At 45.2% G+C, this 17,624-nt stretch overlaps 1 protein-coding gene across 3 annotated transcripts in view; it reads left to right on the forward strand.

Annotated features, from left to right (window-relative positions):
- The window catches only part of RAB22A (RAB22A, member RAS oncogene family), a 55,260-nt gene that overhangs the window by 26,112 nt on the left and 11,524 nt on the right, over positions 1–17,624 (forward strand). For all 3 annotated transcript variants that reach the window (XM_021677890.1, XM_021677888.2, XM_021677891.2), the window contains 4 exons: positions 6,263–6,344; positions 16,500–16,571; positions 16,659–16,765; positions 17,446–17,555. In XM_021677890.1, the coding sequence (XP_021533565.1) occupies positions 6,263–6,344; positions 16,500–16,571; positions 16,659–16,765; positions 17,446–17,555 (371 nt within the window). The remainder of the gene's footprint in view (positions 1–6,262; positions 6,345–16,499; positions 16,572–16,658; positions 16,766–17,445; positions 17,556–17,624) is intronic.

A 17,624-nucleotide genomic window follows, 5' to 3' on the forward strand; every position in this document is an offset into this window, starting at 1 on the left:
TAGTTTCTCGTTGCTGCTCTAACAAGTTACAGCAAACTTAGTGGCTTACAAGAACACAGGTTTATCATTTTATCATTCTGGAAGTCAGAAGTCTGAAGTCCAATTCGATGGCTTAAAGTCGAGATGTTGGCAGAACTGCTTCCTTCCAGAGCCTCTGAGGGGAGAATCTGTTTCTAGTGGCTGCCTTGGCTTGTGGTCCTTTCATCTGTCTTCAGGACACATTGTTCTGGTCTTCACTGCCATCTTCGTATCACTTTCTTCCCTGGCTCCAACTCCTCCATCTCTTATAAGGACCCTCGTGATTTCACTGGGCCCATCTGGATCATCCAGGATCTTCACCCCATCACAAGATTCTTAACCTAATCACATCTGCAAAGTCCCTTTTGCCCTAGAAGGTAACATAATCACAGGTTCTAGGATTGGGGTGTGGACATTCTATTGGGGCAGGAGCATGATTCAGACTCCCACACCTGGCATCATCACTTTCCTAGGTACTTAGACTTGGCTTTCCCTCGGTGCTCCCACAACTCTTTCTGTCCTTCAGGAGCTCACTGAATATCTGCCTTTTAATTGTCTGTTCACCTGACCAGTCCTCCCACTGTGAGCCGCCTGGGGGCACAGACGGAGTTAGACTCCTGTTGCTTGTGACCCCGTTCCTGCCATGCAGTAGAAGGCCACGTGTTCGAGGGAGTAGACCGCCCAGTGCAAGACGGCCCTGCAGAGTTGTGGCTCCAAGGACGGTCTGGGACCTGGCCAAGGATCCTAGCTGCGACACTCACTTGCCCTCTCCCCCCCCATGTCTTGTCTGCAAAATGGCAATGAAGAGTCAAACCCAACCCAGAGACTCACAGTAAGGACTAAAATGATCATAAAGTACGAGAATAGCTGACAATAATGAACACTTTGTCAGGGCGGCTAGCTAGCTTCATCGTTGTTGATTTTATTGTTTATGGTGTGAAAGGTTTTATATTACTAGAAGTTATTCTTGACAAACTTAGGAAAAGGGGAGCTAAACTGTTACTAAGTTTAGTTATCTTTTTAAAGTAATGTTTTCCTTGATTTTAAATATTTTTTCAAAAGTTGTTAAAATGACAAAAGCGTCAAAAGTCCTAAAAGATTTGCTTAGGGTGACCATGAACCTGTCGAGCAATCCATCCGTTGTGCAGGGACTGCCAAGAAGGAAGCGCTATGCAGCGCCATCATTAACCCTTAGACCTGGTTAACCTAAGAGATGCTCATGTTTGAAGGAAGGGCTAAAGATAGGCCTGACTGCGGAGCCCACAGAAGCAGCTGAATTTATGGAGACTCAAAGCCTTCTGGCTCCTTAAAGCTACTCTAACAGAAGCCACACGTGCCCTTATATGCAGTTAATCCTCCCTGAGCATCTCAGTTCCTGGCACTATCCTCAACTCTTCTGAAGACCCCGGGGTCTATCCTCTGGAGGAATGACTAGATCTCATGTACTTGTGGTCTTATGTCTCACTGTTGGCGCATCCAATGGCATTTCTGTCCCTGTATATCACCTAGACATGCAAGCATTGTTTGCGTGAGATTTAGAGTTGGCTAGAAGTTATGGCCCTTCGTTAATTTTAAAATACGTTGAGTTGTTCATCGCTAAAAGGCACCACACAGCATCGTAGGGATGACAGTATCCCCTATGCCATTCCAAGAAAAGGGCTTGCAGTCAAGTGAGGTGCTGGAATGTGGTCGCAGGGCACACTCGTGTTCGGAGAGAGCTAACCAAGTCTACTACAGTTAAAGAAAAGACACTTTTAAAACACATTGTGGCAAGTATTTTCATTGGGAACACGTATTCTGACCAAGGATCATGACTACTTGGTGTGCATGGAAGTCATATTGTTAGAATGTCGTGAAAAATGGAGAAGTATATGAAAGGCATTCTAGCTTTAGGAAATAATGCTAGCGGGGATTTTAGATTAAAGAGGTAATAAGATCTGCCGAGCAGAGTGAAGAGAGATGGTTTAGTAGTGAAAAATAAGGTTATCAGACAAGTAAATGGCAGGCTGGAAAATAAAAATGTATCATTTGGATGGCAGGAAGCCATTGCCTGTTTTTCAAAAAGCAGGATATTGAAGTTATCATACCCTCCGCATCATTTAACTTGAACGCTAAAGGAGCGATTCTGGAGCTCGAGTGACGATGGGAGGGACAAATTGTAGTAGTCCTACTCAAAGATTAGGGTCCAATTTATGAATTTATTTCAGGGGTTGAGGTTCAAGTGTAGATCAAATATAAAATGAAGAACCAGACAATTCTACAAAACTGGATGCAAGTAACAAAGGACAAAGAATAGTTGCAGACCAGCCTCTGTTCTGTGGAAGGCAGGCATAATGTTCTGATTGAGAATGTGGAGTTTGGGACTATTGTTGGGGGATGTGGAAAAGCCCTGTCTTCACCACAGTAAGTGTGAGATGGTGACGAAGTGTCCGGATTGTATGTATAGTTCAGGTAAAGTCTGTCAGATTTACAGAAGTGCTGTCCTCAACAGATACGAATGTGAATCTTGGTTAAGGGATTCATCCAGGTGAGTATGCAAGAGACCTTCTGACCCAGGGCCCCGTAGGGGTCACCTGGGCAACACCCCCTCCTGTGTCTGGCCCTAAGTCCAGGTGTTACCACTATGTAGACTAACCAAAGAAAACACTGAAAAGGAGGATTTAGTTCTTACAGGTGTAATAGGCCAAGATTTCAGGCTCTCAAAAATCAACAGAGATGTTCGTTGCAATAAAGAGGCATTTGTGGGGCTCAGGGGAAGCGAGGCGAGGGAGGTGCAGTCATCTCCCCATAGCCACTTGAGCTGGGGCCTCGGGTGGGGAGGAGCTCCTGACTCAATACATGAGCCAGCAGCCATGAGAGCCCATAAAGGGCCACAGCTTCTTCCTGAACAGAATTCCAGAGGTCTGAGTGATGGCGGGACATGGTGATTGTTCGATGCAGCTGCCCAGTATTGCCTCTTGCCCTTTGGCTAGCAGAGAGCTAAGAGCTGGTGGCTGGGCAGGAGTGGGCAGGAAGGACTTCCCATGCTTGTTGAACCACATCCCTCACATCCAAGAGGCCACTCACCTGTCTGCAGTTGAAGAGCCAAGGTCACCTGTAATTTCAACTCTACCTGCCCTTCAGAAGCACTTCTCACTTTATGCTTCGGGAAGTGCTTGGCCAAGATGCCCTGGCACTGTTAAAGTAATGGAAAGCAGAGTAGTCGATGGGAACGTGGGAAAATGTTTTGTCAGAAATCTAAGGTAGCTTGGAGAAGGTAGATGAAGATACCTCAGTTACAGAGGAAGAAGGACAACAAGGTCGCTGCCTTCATGGAGCTTACATTTTCCCTGGTTAGACAGGTAAATTAAAAGACACACACACACAAATAAGCCAATCAGACATTGTACCGATATGGTAGTAGGCGTCCTGAAGCCAAAACAGGACGGTGTGCAATTTGCAGAATGGAGTTGGAGTGGGAAGCCGCCTGGTTTGGGTGCACTGCGCAGGTTTCTGTGATCACTGGCAGTTGAACTAGGACCAAAAGAATGAGGAGCATCTAGCCGTGTGTGAGCCAGGGGAAGAGCATTCAAGGACAAGGGACAGTCGGCGTAAAGGCAGAAGGAGGAACAGTTGGGAGGATTTGAGACTGGGAGCGGAAGACCATGGATGACCGTGGTGGCCCGGACAGGACGTGCTGGGTCACTGTCGGGCAGCACGATGGAAAAGACCTCTCCGACTCTGCTGATGTCAGGAGAGTGGAGACCACAGCCAGTGTGAATGGTAGTGTGTTGGGAGGGCTGTGACTGGAGAACACATTGGGTCTCTGTTGTCTCTGAGAAGGCGGAACCAAGCTGCTGTCCTGCAAAGGAGGGTAGGAGGAAGCGGAGGGGGGCTGGCAAGAAGTCATAGGAAGAATTACTAGTAATTAGGAGGATTGCTGTGTGGAACAAGAGGCCTAAGAGGTGGCCCAGCTTAAAAAGGACAGTCTTCCCACTGGTCCACAGCTTTATGGCTTTCCTTCAGCAAGGCGGCCATCCCGCTTGCTAGAGGAGAAGCAGGTACAGAGGCGCGTGGGGCCTTTCTGGGTGGTCGAGACGGAAGGACAGACAAGATTCTTCAGGAACTGGCAGTATGGGCGAGTGACGCCGGGATACAGGACAAGAGGCCCACAGCTGTGGACCCAAGAAGACCCAAGTAGAGAGCTTTGGGCTCACCAGATATCAGTGTAGACAAGAAGGAGGTGTGCTGAGAGTGACGATGGCAGGGGAGCTGGAAGGATGGTCTTGGGTCAGACAGGAGGTTGGCTTTAATCTTTAAGATACTAACATTGCATTACGGCTGCCATTTTGTGTGTCTTTCGCCTGTCTGAGTAATGAATCTGTGTGTTCATTAAAGGAGAAATGGTTGGCAGGTAGCTTGAACTTCAGTGAATTCTGATCCTGAAATGAAACATTTCCTTTTAATTGTTGCATATACCTTTCTCAGCTTTTTGTCTACTTGAAGCATATTTCTTCTCCTGCTCTTTGAGCAGCCAAAGTGGGTGTGTTGGATGCATTGGCTCTGTCAATAGGCCTCTATTGGATGCCTGTTGTCATTCTTAAATGTAACACCACAGCCCTAATTGATGGAGAGTTGAGTTGTAAGCTTTTAGGACTAATTGCAAAGTCTAAACTAAAACATTTCCTGGAGCTGCTTTTAAATACTAATAATAATACCTTGTATAGGTTTAGTGCTTTACAATTTACAAAGCACTTCTGCATACATCATCATTTAATCCTTACAATAAACAAGGCTTTTTGAATGCTTAGATCTTTCCTAAGTGAGAAATCATGTTGCACATCCTGATTTAATCCTGGTGAGTCGCCAGAAGTTCTTGATACAATAACCATTTATCGAGCACCTTCTATGCATAAAGCACTTTACTGAGGATAAGGATACCAAGGGGTAAATTTCTAGTAAGTAAATATCCAGTAAATGGTACCTATCCAATAAATGTGATCATGCTTCCCAGCCCATTTTCCCTTCCTTATCACAGTCACTATTTCAGAGGCTGCTTGCTAAACCATAAATTGATATAAATATTGCTGGGAATTCATTGTATCAGAGTTAAAGTTTTTACAAGTAAGGATTCTGATACATAGCTAAGCTCAGTGATTCTTCAGAAGGTCGTTCTATGGATTTCAGCTTGCACTTTCTTGAAGAACTTGCACAATTAGTTGAATCTCAAAAAATACTTCAGACATCCAGCATATTTGAAAATGCCTAGCCAATTGCGTTCATGTCCTGATTAAGATGATTAGGGTATGATTCCAAGAGTAGAACTCGGCCCTCGGGCCCCAGAAGGCTTGTTACTGAGTACAAAAGAAGGCATAATCCTCTCTGGATTCTGTGAGCATCCTGGGATGCGTGGAGGAGCCTGGAGGACAGAGGACTTCCCAGGAGGGAGCTCTGTGCGTGAGGTGGGGGTGGAAGATGACACTGGAGCCGAGCCCAGCCCCAGGACTTTGAACCTGTGTCCAGGAGCCCCTTCGTTCCAGGCACATGCTCTGGGCCCCGGTGGCTCCTCACACATTGTCCAAAAAGTAGAAGACCCCCAAATGATAGGAACCTTCAAAAGCCCCTGGGCAGAGCAGTCCCTCACAGTAAGCGAGGTGACCTGCACACCATCATTCCTTCCCCCGTCGAGGGCACGATCAGGCCCGAAGGGCTGATGTAGCCTGTCAGGTCAGCCAAGAGGCTGTTCTGGTTCCGAGACTCAGAAGTGGTCACTGGGGGCATCACCGCTCCGGCCATCTTCCTGCTCCTGGATTGGTGTCTTAATTTTATCTATGGTCGTTTGGTTTGGGAATGGAGGAGGACGAACCCCACTGGCCCAGTATGTTTTCCTAATGCACTCATTGCCCGGACACACAGGTTTTTTCGTAAGTCGTAAGTTTTTCCATGATACCATCTTTTTAAATAACCGCTTTGGTGTACGAGGAGGCTGATGTCTGGGTTGCCAAACTATCTCTTGGTTCTTTTGATATGGAGCTTAGGCGATCACAAACCAAAGACCTCTTCTGGGCAGATGTGCCTCATGCTTTCTTTTGACCCAGAATATGCAGCCAGCATCTGGGCATCCCATAACTACTCCAGAGAGGACCACAGTTAGGAAATAGGGTGGAGTGGGAGTTTGAGCATTAAGTCTAAGTGATGTTTCCAACTGGGGCTGGCATCGTGCTTTCAATAACTGTGTTCTGATCATTTAGGTCTCTCTTTATAGGGCATCTTTTATGACCAAGACTGTCCAGTACCAAAATGAGCTACATAAATTCCTAATCTGGGATACAGCTGGACAAGAACGAGTAAGTCGCCCTTTAATTTACTATGTGTTTTTCTGAGGCCCACATTAAAGCCCAACCCCACTGTCAATGCCCCTGTCATCTCAACATTACTCACTTCTCTTCCATGCACCCGAGACACACTTATTTCCATTTGCGTAGGCCAGCCTTTTTCTTTTCAATTAGAGCCACAAAGTCCACTGATGGAGAAAGTGTTAATGAGCACTGAGGGCATTTTTATACTTTTTAGTGTCTTAAAGTAAATGCTGACTAACAGGCCTGATAAAATCCCGCTCAGAGCATTGTGTGTAATTTGGGGCTTCATCCTCTAGCAAAGATATAAAAGAATTAGTGGTAGAAAGGGAGAGTTAAGCACATCTCATTTATAGCTGCCTTTTAAAAGCTCTTAAAGAGGGAACTTTACAGCATATAAAGTTTGAGATTTAAGTGAAATGGATGAGCTAACACAGAGCCAAGCAATAGGTACTTAATAAATGCCTGATGATAAAATTGTCCAAGATGGTTATCTGCTTAAGGAGGAGCCCGAACCAGAGGTGGGGCCTGGGCCGTGGCCTCCCAGTGCAGAGTGGGATTTGGTGAGGCCCACCCGCATCAGACAAGGGGTGGGGAGGCAGGGCAGGGAACAGACACTTCCTACTGCCTCATTTTCCCTCAGGGCCCGACGTCTGATTTCCCTGTCGAGGTGTACCTGGCAGCCACCCCATTATTCAACTGCTGTTTAATTTTGTTTTCAAACAGTACTATCAAAACAGAACATCTGATGGATGCACAGTGCTATCGTAAGCTCTTAAAAGTATACCAGAAGTAATCAGGAGAAATAGTCTGTCATCACGGTCTTATCTAAGACAGCATAGATACTGTGTATGGTATAAAACCTGACAAGAATCATCACAGACAAATGGGGGAAGACAAAACAAGCCATTACTGTTGTCCTAGACGTAGACACCATACATTTGTACAGATTTAACATCTTAAGTTTGCTCTGTTTGGTTTCTTTGTTTTTTTTTTAACACCGGATATCATGCTCTGCGCCCAGTTATTCATCTGAGATACATCTGCTTAATCTCCCATCCCGCACTCCTACTTTGTTTGTGCATCTAGAATGGAGTATTTAGGACAGCTAGACCTTTGCTAACCATCACTCTTCCATCCTTCACAAGTGTTGCTTCCCGTAGTCTCCGTGAATATATCTATAGACCCAGCCCTGGTGTCTGTCCTATTAGCCAAGAACGCCTGCAGCTCTTCATACTAGTAATATATGTACCTTTCACTGAATCCCAAGTTTCAATTACCCCCTCCCATATGTTTGATGATACAGCAAAACCCTCATCATAAAGAATCATGCTATAATATAGACTCCATTATACTTTGAATCAGAGCCTGTCCTAGTATACACGGTGATGTAGAGCATCTTTTTTCTCTAGAACATAAAAAAAGAATAACACAAGGCTTTACGCCTCTCCCTTACTGCTACCGTAATAGCAGGATTCTTTTAAGTTTTGTCATTAGCTGGTTTGCCTGCCTCTTGTTTCCCCATTTCTAATTGATTCTGCACCAGGGGTAGTTGCTCTGAGATGCAAATTGGCCTCACCCCTACCTGAAGCAGGTCACTTAGCCAGGGGCTGGCATGGGGAATGGCAGGCAGGCAGGGGTCAGGAGGACTGCCCGGTGGAACCCCGTGCTGTGGAGGCTGTCAGGAGAGGAGCACCAGCTGCTGAGCACCCACTTCAGCTGGATGTTGCAGGGCAGGAATTCGCGTCCAAGCTGACCAGGTCACAGGGTTTAAGAAAAGCAAAACATCTGACAGCTAACCACACGTGGTTTGAAATGCTGTGAGCCTCATACCAGACACATCTGGGAACTTGTCCTGACTGCCAGTTTTTCCTGGGCAAGGCCTTTAAGACCTGACTCGGCTAGACTCCATTTTCACTTCCCACCAGCTAATGTTTTTGGACCAAACTGCTTATAGTTCTCCAGCATGCCATACTGTCTCACCCTCCTAGCCATGCACTGTTCCCTCTGCTCGGAATACCTCCCCCCGCCCCAACTTCAGCCGAGAAAACTCATATACAGCCCTCAAAACTCGCCTCTGATGTCACCTCAGGGGGGCCTTTCCTAACCATCCCTGTTGTGTTCAGACAAGTCACGGCTTTGCCTTATGCCCACGTTGCTCAAATCCAAGTCTGGAGGTCACCCTTGATTCCTCCCTCCTCATCTGCCCCTCACATTTGTTCTATCAGTGTGCCGCCCAGCTGTGTCTTCTAAATGTACATCATCACGTTCACTTCCGTCCACCTCCACTGCCAGCCCTCTGCGCTCGGCCGCCTGTGACTCACCAGAGGGTCCCTGTAGCCTTTTAACTGGTCCCCAACTTCCCTCTTCCCAGCCCGCCACCCTGCATCACTTCTCCTCACAGGACCCGCAGGGGTCTTCTGAAAACAGAAATCAGATGCTGTTGTCTTCCTGCCTAATACCCTTCAATGACTTCCCACTGCTCTCATCATAGCCAAGGTCTGAACTGCGGCCTGCAAAGCCCTGCACGGCCTGCTCTGCCTTCTCGGCTCGCTTTGCCCTCCTGGCTCCTCCCTCGCCCACTGAGTTCCAGCCCACCGGCCTCCATTCAGTTCCTCCAACGCCCCAAGGTCCTTGCCTCTCGAGCGTTCACGTACATTGTTTCTTCTACTGGAACTCTCTGTTCCCTCTGTTCAGAGCATGGCCAGCTGGCTCCTTCCCAACCTTTTAGTCTCAGGTTCAGTGACACACCCTCAGAGTTTTCCCTGACCCCCCTGCCCTAAGCAGGGCCCCAGTGCGTTCTCCATCACTGCCTCCCATTCATTTCCCTCAAGACCCTCATCACAAGTTGTAATTAGATGATCTGTCTACTGAACTTGATTGACAAGAGCCAGAACTGGTGTCTTGTTCACTGTCGTATTCCCACTGCCTGACAAAGCACTGATGCTCAGAGACTGGTCCAACCGGTCAGCGAATGAACTCTTCAGAGTATTTCCTTGTATCCTCCACAGTCTTTGATTGCCCCCCATCCATAGGATTGTCTCCTGTTTCCTTCCTTGTCTGTCTTCTGTTAGACTGTGAGCTCCTTGTGGGCAGGGACTGTATTCATGTCTGTGCTCTCAGCCCCTGGCACACAGTACGACGTCAGTGGATTTCTGTCAATTGCTTGCCAGCCCTACTTTTGCACAGATAAGGAAGGACAGATCCTCTACCATTACCGTGTGAGTATTGCATGCCTCAAATTATAAATTTCTGGTATTTGCATATGTATTGTCCCCTACATTAGTAAGTTCCCTACAATAGTAAGACTCATCGTGGAACCAAAAGGCATTATAAAATGAGAATTCTTTCTGATAAACTGACCCTTCAAACCGCCTCCCCGTTTGACTCTCGCATCCCTTGCTGTCTATGGTTTTGGCAGGTGGACTGTCTTTCTGATGGTCCAGTTGCAATTGATTTGCAAATTGGTTTCATTAAGTCAATGAAAGTGATTTTGGAGAACTTCACAGATGTCATGCAAAGCCTGCTGATGGTAGGGATCTTGTTGAATGAAGGGGAAAATAGTGATCAGGATGATGATATAAGTATTTCAAAAGATAATGATTTGTGGACCAAAGAGTTGAGCAGCCTAGGAAAAACTGGTGGAGTCCCCAGATATTTTTGTAAAAATTCCCTTTTTGTGACTGGATAGGAGAGTCAAGCATGAAATGAAAGATAGACATCGTATTGTGCTAGCATATAGTTTCATCAGAAGAATCACAGTCAGGTCCTCAATCAACTTCGATTCAGTGTTCATTCAGGACACTGCAATAATAAACCTAATTTTTTTCCTAACGTCAGATGAAAAGCAACTTGTTCTCCTAATTTCAATTTATTTTTTCAAGAGAGTACCTTTGTCAGATCTTTTTGTCCCTGTTTGCTATCCTAAACGAATTCCTTCATTCCCCAATCATCTTTACTAACAAGGACTCCCGCAGTAGTGTGGAGACAGACCCAGCACCGTGCACAAATGAGCACCACAGATACCATAGATACACCATAAGTGGAGCAAGAACATTTCAAATACTTGCCAAGAAAGCTTCTTAACTAAAATCTAATAGATACTGCATCCAGTCCTTAGATGTAGATACATGAATCTTCACGTGGTTTCTCCTGATGACCGTTTACAGAGGCCAGAGCTCCAGGATGGCACAAACTGTTATTGTCATGTGAACAAGGAATCATTCTCATGTTTAAAATCAGGAAAATGGGGAGTCTGGGTGGCTCAGTCAGTTAGGCGTCTGCCTTCGGCTCAGGTCATGATCCCTGGGTCCTGGGATTGAGTCCCAAATCAGGATCCCCGCTCCGTGGGGAGCCTGCTTCTCCCTCTCCCTGCCACTCATGCTTGGATGCTCTCGCACGCACAAAAGTAAATAGATAAAATCTTTTTTTAAAAATGTTTTTAAATAAAATCAGGAAAACATGTGGTAGCTGAGTATCCTCTAGAGCTGGGGTTGACACTCTGGCTTGTCGGCCAAATGCAGCCTGCTGCCTGTTTTCATAAAGTTTTATTGGAACACAGCCATGCTTATTTGTTTACACATTGTCTGGAGCAACTTTCACTCTTCAGTAGTAGAGTTGAGTAGTTGCGATAGAAATCATATGACCCACAAAGCCTAAAATATTTACTACGTGGCCCTTCCCAGAAAAGGTTTTGCTGACCTTGATCTCTTGGAACAGAGATGTGCTGACATCCTTTGAGTCTCTTTTTTAAGCTGCCACTTTCTTTCTTTACGCCAAAAGGTCATGGAAAGAGTTTCAGTGTTAGTAATGGCAGGGTGGCTTGGAAGGGACCAACCCTCCCAGAAATAACAATTATACACAAACTCTGGACAAAACATTTAAAAACAATTCTCCGAAGGCACTGCCAGATGTCATCAGAGACTGCAAAGGGAATTAGAGTGGGTGAGGCTCATGGTTTTACAGCTTTTCCCCAGGGGGTGTGCACTCGTCCGTGCCACACAGCGTAGCTGGGACTCAGGCAGAAAGCCCCAGTGTTTAGCTTATGGTATTGAAGGGCAGAGTTTGATGCTGCTAGAGCAGCTGGGGGGAAGGGGGACAAATCCCAGAAAAGATGGATCCAACAAGAAAGGGAGCTCCAAAATCTGCTTATAAATTCCCTTCGGGCCTTCGCTTGACTCCCCGCTGCACGTGCACAGGGGAGACAGCGAGGAACCTAACAGAACAGCAGCTAGGGTGTCAGTGACACTGAGCAGAGAGACAGCTGGGGCTTCCCCTGCAACTTCAGAAGGGCCAGGCCTTATGGGGAGAGACCACGGCCCAGAACGACAAGCAGGCCCACCCTCACCATGCGTAAAACCAATCTCAGGGTGATTGTCCAGGTTTTAACGCTTCAGAGAAGATCATAGAGGCTGGACAGTTTACATACACTCGCAGACTTCAAGGAAAAGTAGTCTTACCAACTTAAGTACAGGTGGGGACCCTCACACAGAATGGAAACTGATCAAACAAATGGAAATGCTAAAGCTGAAGACCCTGATACCTACGATGGAAAGTCCCCTAGATGACTGGCAAAACAAATTAGCCAATCAGAAGAACAGAGAGTGGGAAATGTGAACAGTCTCAGCACCATGGGGACAGATCCCAGCACCCTGAGGTGTGTAACTAGAGACCCAGAAGTTGTGAAGAAAGAGGGGAAACAATAAAAAGATACTTTGAGGGGCGCCTGGGTGGCTCAGTCGTTAAGCGTCTGCCTTCAGCTCGGGTCATGATCCCAGGGTCCTGGGATCGAGCCCCGCATCGGGCTCCCTGCTCCGCGGGAAGCCTGCTTCTCCCTCTCTCGCTCCCCCTGCTTGTGTTCCCTCTCTCGTGTCTCTCTCTGTCAAATAAATAAAATCTTTAAAATAAATAAATAAATAAGATACTTCAAGAAAATTTCCTAAATGTGGTAAAACATATCAATTCACAAATCCAAGAAGTTCTAACAAACCCGTAAGTACAAAGGAAACCACACAGACCGCTGAAAACCGGAGCGGAAGAAGAAAACCGTGACAGCAGCAGAGATAATGGGCCCATGCTGCGCAGGGGACAGCAATGCACGCAGTCCCCAGGCCCAAAGATAGTGGGGACACAAGCCTCTTGAAAGTGCTTCAAAGCAGAAAGATGTCAATCTGCCAAAATTGGCTTTCAAACATGAAGTCCAAGGAATGACCTTTTCAGAAGAACAAAAGGTGAGAGGATTCGGCAGCAGCCCCAGAAAGTTTTTCAGGCTGAAGGGAAGCACCACCGGGTGGTCACTTATATCCATAGGAAGAATAAGAACTGCTAGAAGTGGTAAATAGGAAAATCTGTCTTTTTTTCTTCTTATTTAGTGGCTATTAATGTAAAACTTGTAACACTGGGTTACATGGCTTACAGTGTATGTGGACTTTAAATATTTGACAGCACAGGGGACAGTGGGGGCAGAATTAGGCTCTTGCGACATTGTGATATTCTATTTGAGGTGGTACATTTTGAATTCTAAGTAGACTGAGAAAAAACGTGTGGTAGTTGTAAGAGCAACCACTTAAAAAAACAAGAAGACATAGCTAAAAAGCTAGTGAGCAAATTAATATATTAAAATTGAATACTAAAAAATAGTTGATGCAAAAGAGGGGAGGAAAGGAAAAACAGATTTTTTTTTTAATGGAGCAAATATAAAACAAACAGCAAAATGTTTGACCTTATAACCAGCACATAGTTGAGCCTGGTTTTTGATCCAGTCTGACAACCTCTGCCTTTTAAGTGGAATGTTCAATTCCTTTATATTTAATTACTTCCTCATATAAGAGGATTATCTCCACTATTGAAACATAGCTTGAAAATAAGGGAATGGAAAAGGATATCCTATGCAAATCATAAGCAAATGGAAATTATTCCAGTTACATCATTATCAACAAATATCAGTAAGGTAAGGTAGACTTGAAGACGAGTGATTATGAGGAGTAAAGAAGGGGCATGATAAGACGGGCCTTAAGGAACTTTCTGTACTGATAGAAATATTTTACATATTGGTAGGATGTTTACATGGATGTTCATACACATTAGTCATTTTATCAAAACTTAATTAACCAACTGAGCCACCCAGGTGCTGCAAGATCTTTTATCTAACTTAAGATCTTTGCATTTCTCTACATGAATTTTACCTTACAAATTTAAATGCTAAAGAATAACAGAAACCCAACAACCCTGTAAAGGATGTTGCCAGTATAATACATCAAAATGAAAGCTAAAAATTATATATCTGATAAGGGGTTAATACCCCAAATAAATAAAGAACTTATACAACTCAGTACCCAAAAAGCAACAACAACAAATAATCTGATTTTTAAATGGGCAGAGGAACTGAATAGACATTTTTCCAAAGAAGACATACAGATGGTTAACACACACATGGAAAGATCCTTAACATCACCAATCACTAGGAAAACACAAATCAAAACCACGAAGATATATCACTTCACACCTGTCAGAATGTCAAGTATCAAAAAGACAAAGAGGGGCGCCTGGGTGGCTCAGTCAGTTAGGCATCTGACTCTTGATCTCAGCTCAGGGCTTGATCTCAGGGTCATGAGTTCAAGACCTACCTTGGGGGGCGCTTGGGTGGCTCAGTCGTTAAGCATCTGCCTTCGACTCAGGTCATGATCCCAGGGTCCTGGGATCGAGCCCCGCATCAGGCTCCCTGCTCTGCGGGAAGCCTGCTTCTCCCTCTCCCACTCCCCCTGCTTGTATTCCCTCTCTCACTGTGTCTCTCTCTGTCAAATAAATAAATAAAATCTTTAAAAAAAACTGCCTTGGGCTCCACCCTGGGTGTGGAGCCTACTTAAAAAAAAAAAAAAAAAGACAAGAAGCAAGAAGTGTTAGCGAGGATACAGAGAAAAAGGAACCCTCTTGCACTGTTGGTGGGAATGTAAATTGGTGCCCCTACTGTGGAAAACAGTATGGAAGTTCCTCAAGAAATGAAAAATAGAACTACCATATGATCTAGTAATTCCACTGCTGGGTATTTACCCAGAGAAAATGAAACACTAATTCAAAAAGATAGATGCACCCTTGTTTATTGCAGCATTATTTACAATAGCCAAGAATATGGAAGTAGCCCAAGTATCCGTTGAACAATGAATGGATAAACAGGTGTGCTGTGTGTGTGTGTATATATATAAAATGGAGTATTTCTCAGCCATAAAAAAAAAAAAATCTTGCCATCTGCAACAACGTGGATGGAGTTAGAGGGTATAATGCTAAGTGAAGTAAGTCAGAGAAAGACAAATACCATATGATTTCACTCATATGTGGAATCAAAAAAACAAACAAGCTATGGGTCTACATAGCTACAGAGAACAAAGTGGTGGTTGCTGGAAGGAAGGGGTTGAGGAGGTGGGCAAAATGGGTGAAGGGGAGTGGGGGGCACAGGCTCCCGGTATGGAATGAATCAGTCACGAGGGTGAAAGGTGCGGCACAAGAAATATAGTCAGTGGTATTGTAATTGTGATGAATGGGGACAGATTGGTAGCTCTCCTTACGGAGAGCACAGCACAGCGTATAGACGTGTCCATTCGCAGTGTTGTACGCTTGAAACTAACGTCACATTCTGTGTCCACTATATGCACAAAGGAATGAACGAAGTGAAGGAAAGGAAGTGAAAGGAAAAGCTAATACTGTCACCATTTGTGCTCTTTGCATGCTCCTGCTAACCCTCAGCCCATGAAAGTCAGTCCAGAGTCTTCTCCATCTAATAATGTTTCCTATTCTGTAGTGCTTTCTTGCTTACAGGCCTTAGTTTTGTTATTTTCTCTCTCCAACTTATTTTATTGGAAGTTACCTAGCTTTCACCCCAGTGGCAGAGATTTTTCTCACAGATAGTAGTAGGAAAGCTTCATGATGCCAGATCTGGTCTGGCATTTAGTTTCACATCACCTCATATTTAAACAGTTCTTATTTATTCACCAATTCTTGCTTACCTACAGTGTGCCAGGCATCAGGCTCCAGAGATAAAATGGTATATACTGAGCAGACATGCTCTCTTCCCTCCTCAAGTTTACAGTCATAATTTCACTTTCTTTTGCAAAATTCAAAATAACTTAAAAGTTTAGAAGCCAAAGGTTAAGCTCATTGGATAAGAAGTTGCAGAATCTATAACTCCATATGTAAATTGTACGGTACACCAGATGCTCACCTCTGACGACAGTTCCTACCCGTACTTGGGGGTCAGCCGCCGGAACAGAGAAGCAGGATGAGAGTACAGGGGTATCACATCAGCCATAGGCATCAGGTTTCAAAGGCAGGGTCTAAGACAAAGATCTAGTTGGTAAATTTCTTATCTGCAAGCATTGGTATCACATCCACTGAGCAGGTTGCCCAGGATCAGCGTCGACTGGGTAAAGAGCCTCACATTTTCCACTTTCCATCTCACGCTCATCAGGAGAGGTGGCCTGTTGACTGAGCCCTGCGGTTATCCCAATGCCTCCCCTTCCCATCCCCTCCCTCCCTGTCACCAGGTAGGGGTGGGGGGCGGCGGGTGGGAAGGGGCCATGCGCACAGAGTGAAATGCATGTAAATGAAATGAGAGTTGTACCCGCATTTGGGAATTGCCACGTGTGCGGATATCAAACAAGCGAGTTACAGACTCATCCAAGTAGCGAATGTAAATGTGTACTCATTTCTGTAGTACAATCAGCATTTAGATTACAGGCTTATCTTTACGGCACCCAAATGCAGCCACTTCTCCGGAGAACTATTTACAGCATTATTTTTATCTCCTGGATAGTTTGGGAAGCCAAAGTTTAAAGGACTATTGAACGAATGAGTTTGGGAATTACAACATTGAGTTCAATTAAAAAGCCTTTTTAGCTGAAACAGTGGTTTATAGCACCATATTTAATTCCTATAAAACTGTATTGTAAACTATTTTCTGAGAGACGGAGTTACGTGAAAAGTTTCTTGCCCTTGGTAATTGCCGCTTCCTCTGCTCTGTGGCGCCGTGTCCTGGGCTTGGGCTTAAGACAAAGATTACCATTTGTGCAGGGCCACTGGGCCTAAAAGTCTGGTGAGAAACATCTTTAACCCGCTTTCCCAATTGTGTTGTTTCTTCTTTGCCCTTCTCTGCAGTTTCGTGCCTTAGCGCCGATGTACTATCGAGGGTCGGCTGCGGCCATCATTGTTTATGACATCACAAAAGAAGTAAGCCTTTACATTTGCCATAGACTGTTTTGAAAGCTCTCTCTTGGCTGCTTCAGCCTCCAGTCGCTTTCGTGTTTTGTGTTCCAGGAGACATTCTCAACACTGAAGAACTGGGTGAAAGAGCTCCGACAGCACGGCCCGCCCAATATCGTTGTTGCTATTGCCGGGAATAAGTGTGATCTTATCGACGTCAGGTGCGTTACGAGACCAGGAGATGACAGTGCTGATTATGTGTTCCCTTTGTTCCTGAGCAATATCCAGTATAAGAATCTTGCTTTTATTTTATCTCTGACATTGAAAAATTCCTTTTTGTTTAGTTGAAGTCCTGACGTTTCAAACAAAAATTCAGAGTTCAGACCTTTGGGGCTGATTAGATGAAAGAGAGAGAGCGAGGCACAGGTGTGTGATTTATGTAAACATTGGTTACATCAATCACTTCTCGGCCTTTTGGCTAAGATCAAGTGAAACATTGGTTACATCATACTTGACATTATCTGAGATGAGTGTAGCCCCCCAGGTCCCATGACGTCGGGTCCTTGAATGGGGAAAACATACATACTTTAAGGGAAGCACATTTACTGGCAATTTCTCTGGACTACTTCCAGGATTCCCAAAGCAAGGACTTGACTTTGGTGGGAAAAGCAACCCTTGCCGTTCTGTGATCGTTCCATCAGACAGATGCATTGTTAGTAGTGCTGAGTTCAGTTTTGTGCTCTGTAACCACAGCAGTGGTATGATTGGGAAGACCTCATGTCAGGGCTTGGTCACTGGCCGTTCATGACATCCTTTGTCATCACCAATCTGGCTAATGACTGGGTAGGTAGGGTAAGCTCTTGACGGGTAGAATTTCTGATTTGCCATTGTTGCCTTCCAGAGAAGTCATGGAGAGAGATGCTAAGGACTATGCCGACTCCATCCATGCGATTTTTGTGGAGACCAGCGCGAAAAACGCGATAAACATAAATGAACTGTTTATAGAAATTAGTGAGTATCTCTGTGCCCTATGGGTTTTCTCTTTGCAAAGCGCCTTAATACAGAGTTACACGGCTGGGG

The sequence above is a fragment of the Neomonachus schauinslandi genome, chromosome 10 (assembly GCF_002201575.2).
Source record: "Neomonachus schauinslandi chromosome 10, ASM220157v2, whole genome shotgun sequence".
NCBI lineage: Eukaryota > Metazoa > Chordata > Mammalia > Carnivora > Phocidae > Neomonachus > Neomonachus schauinslandi.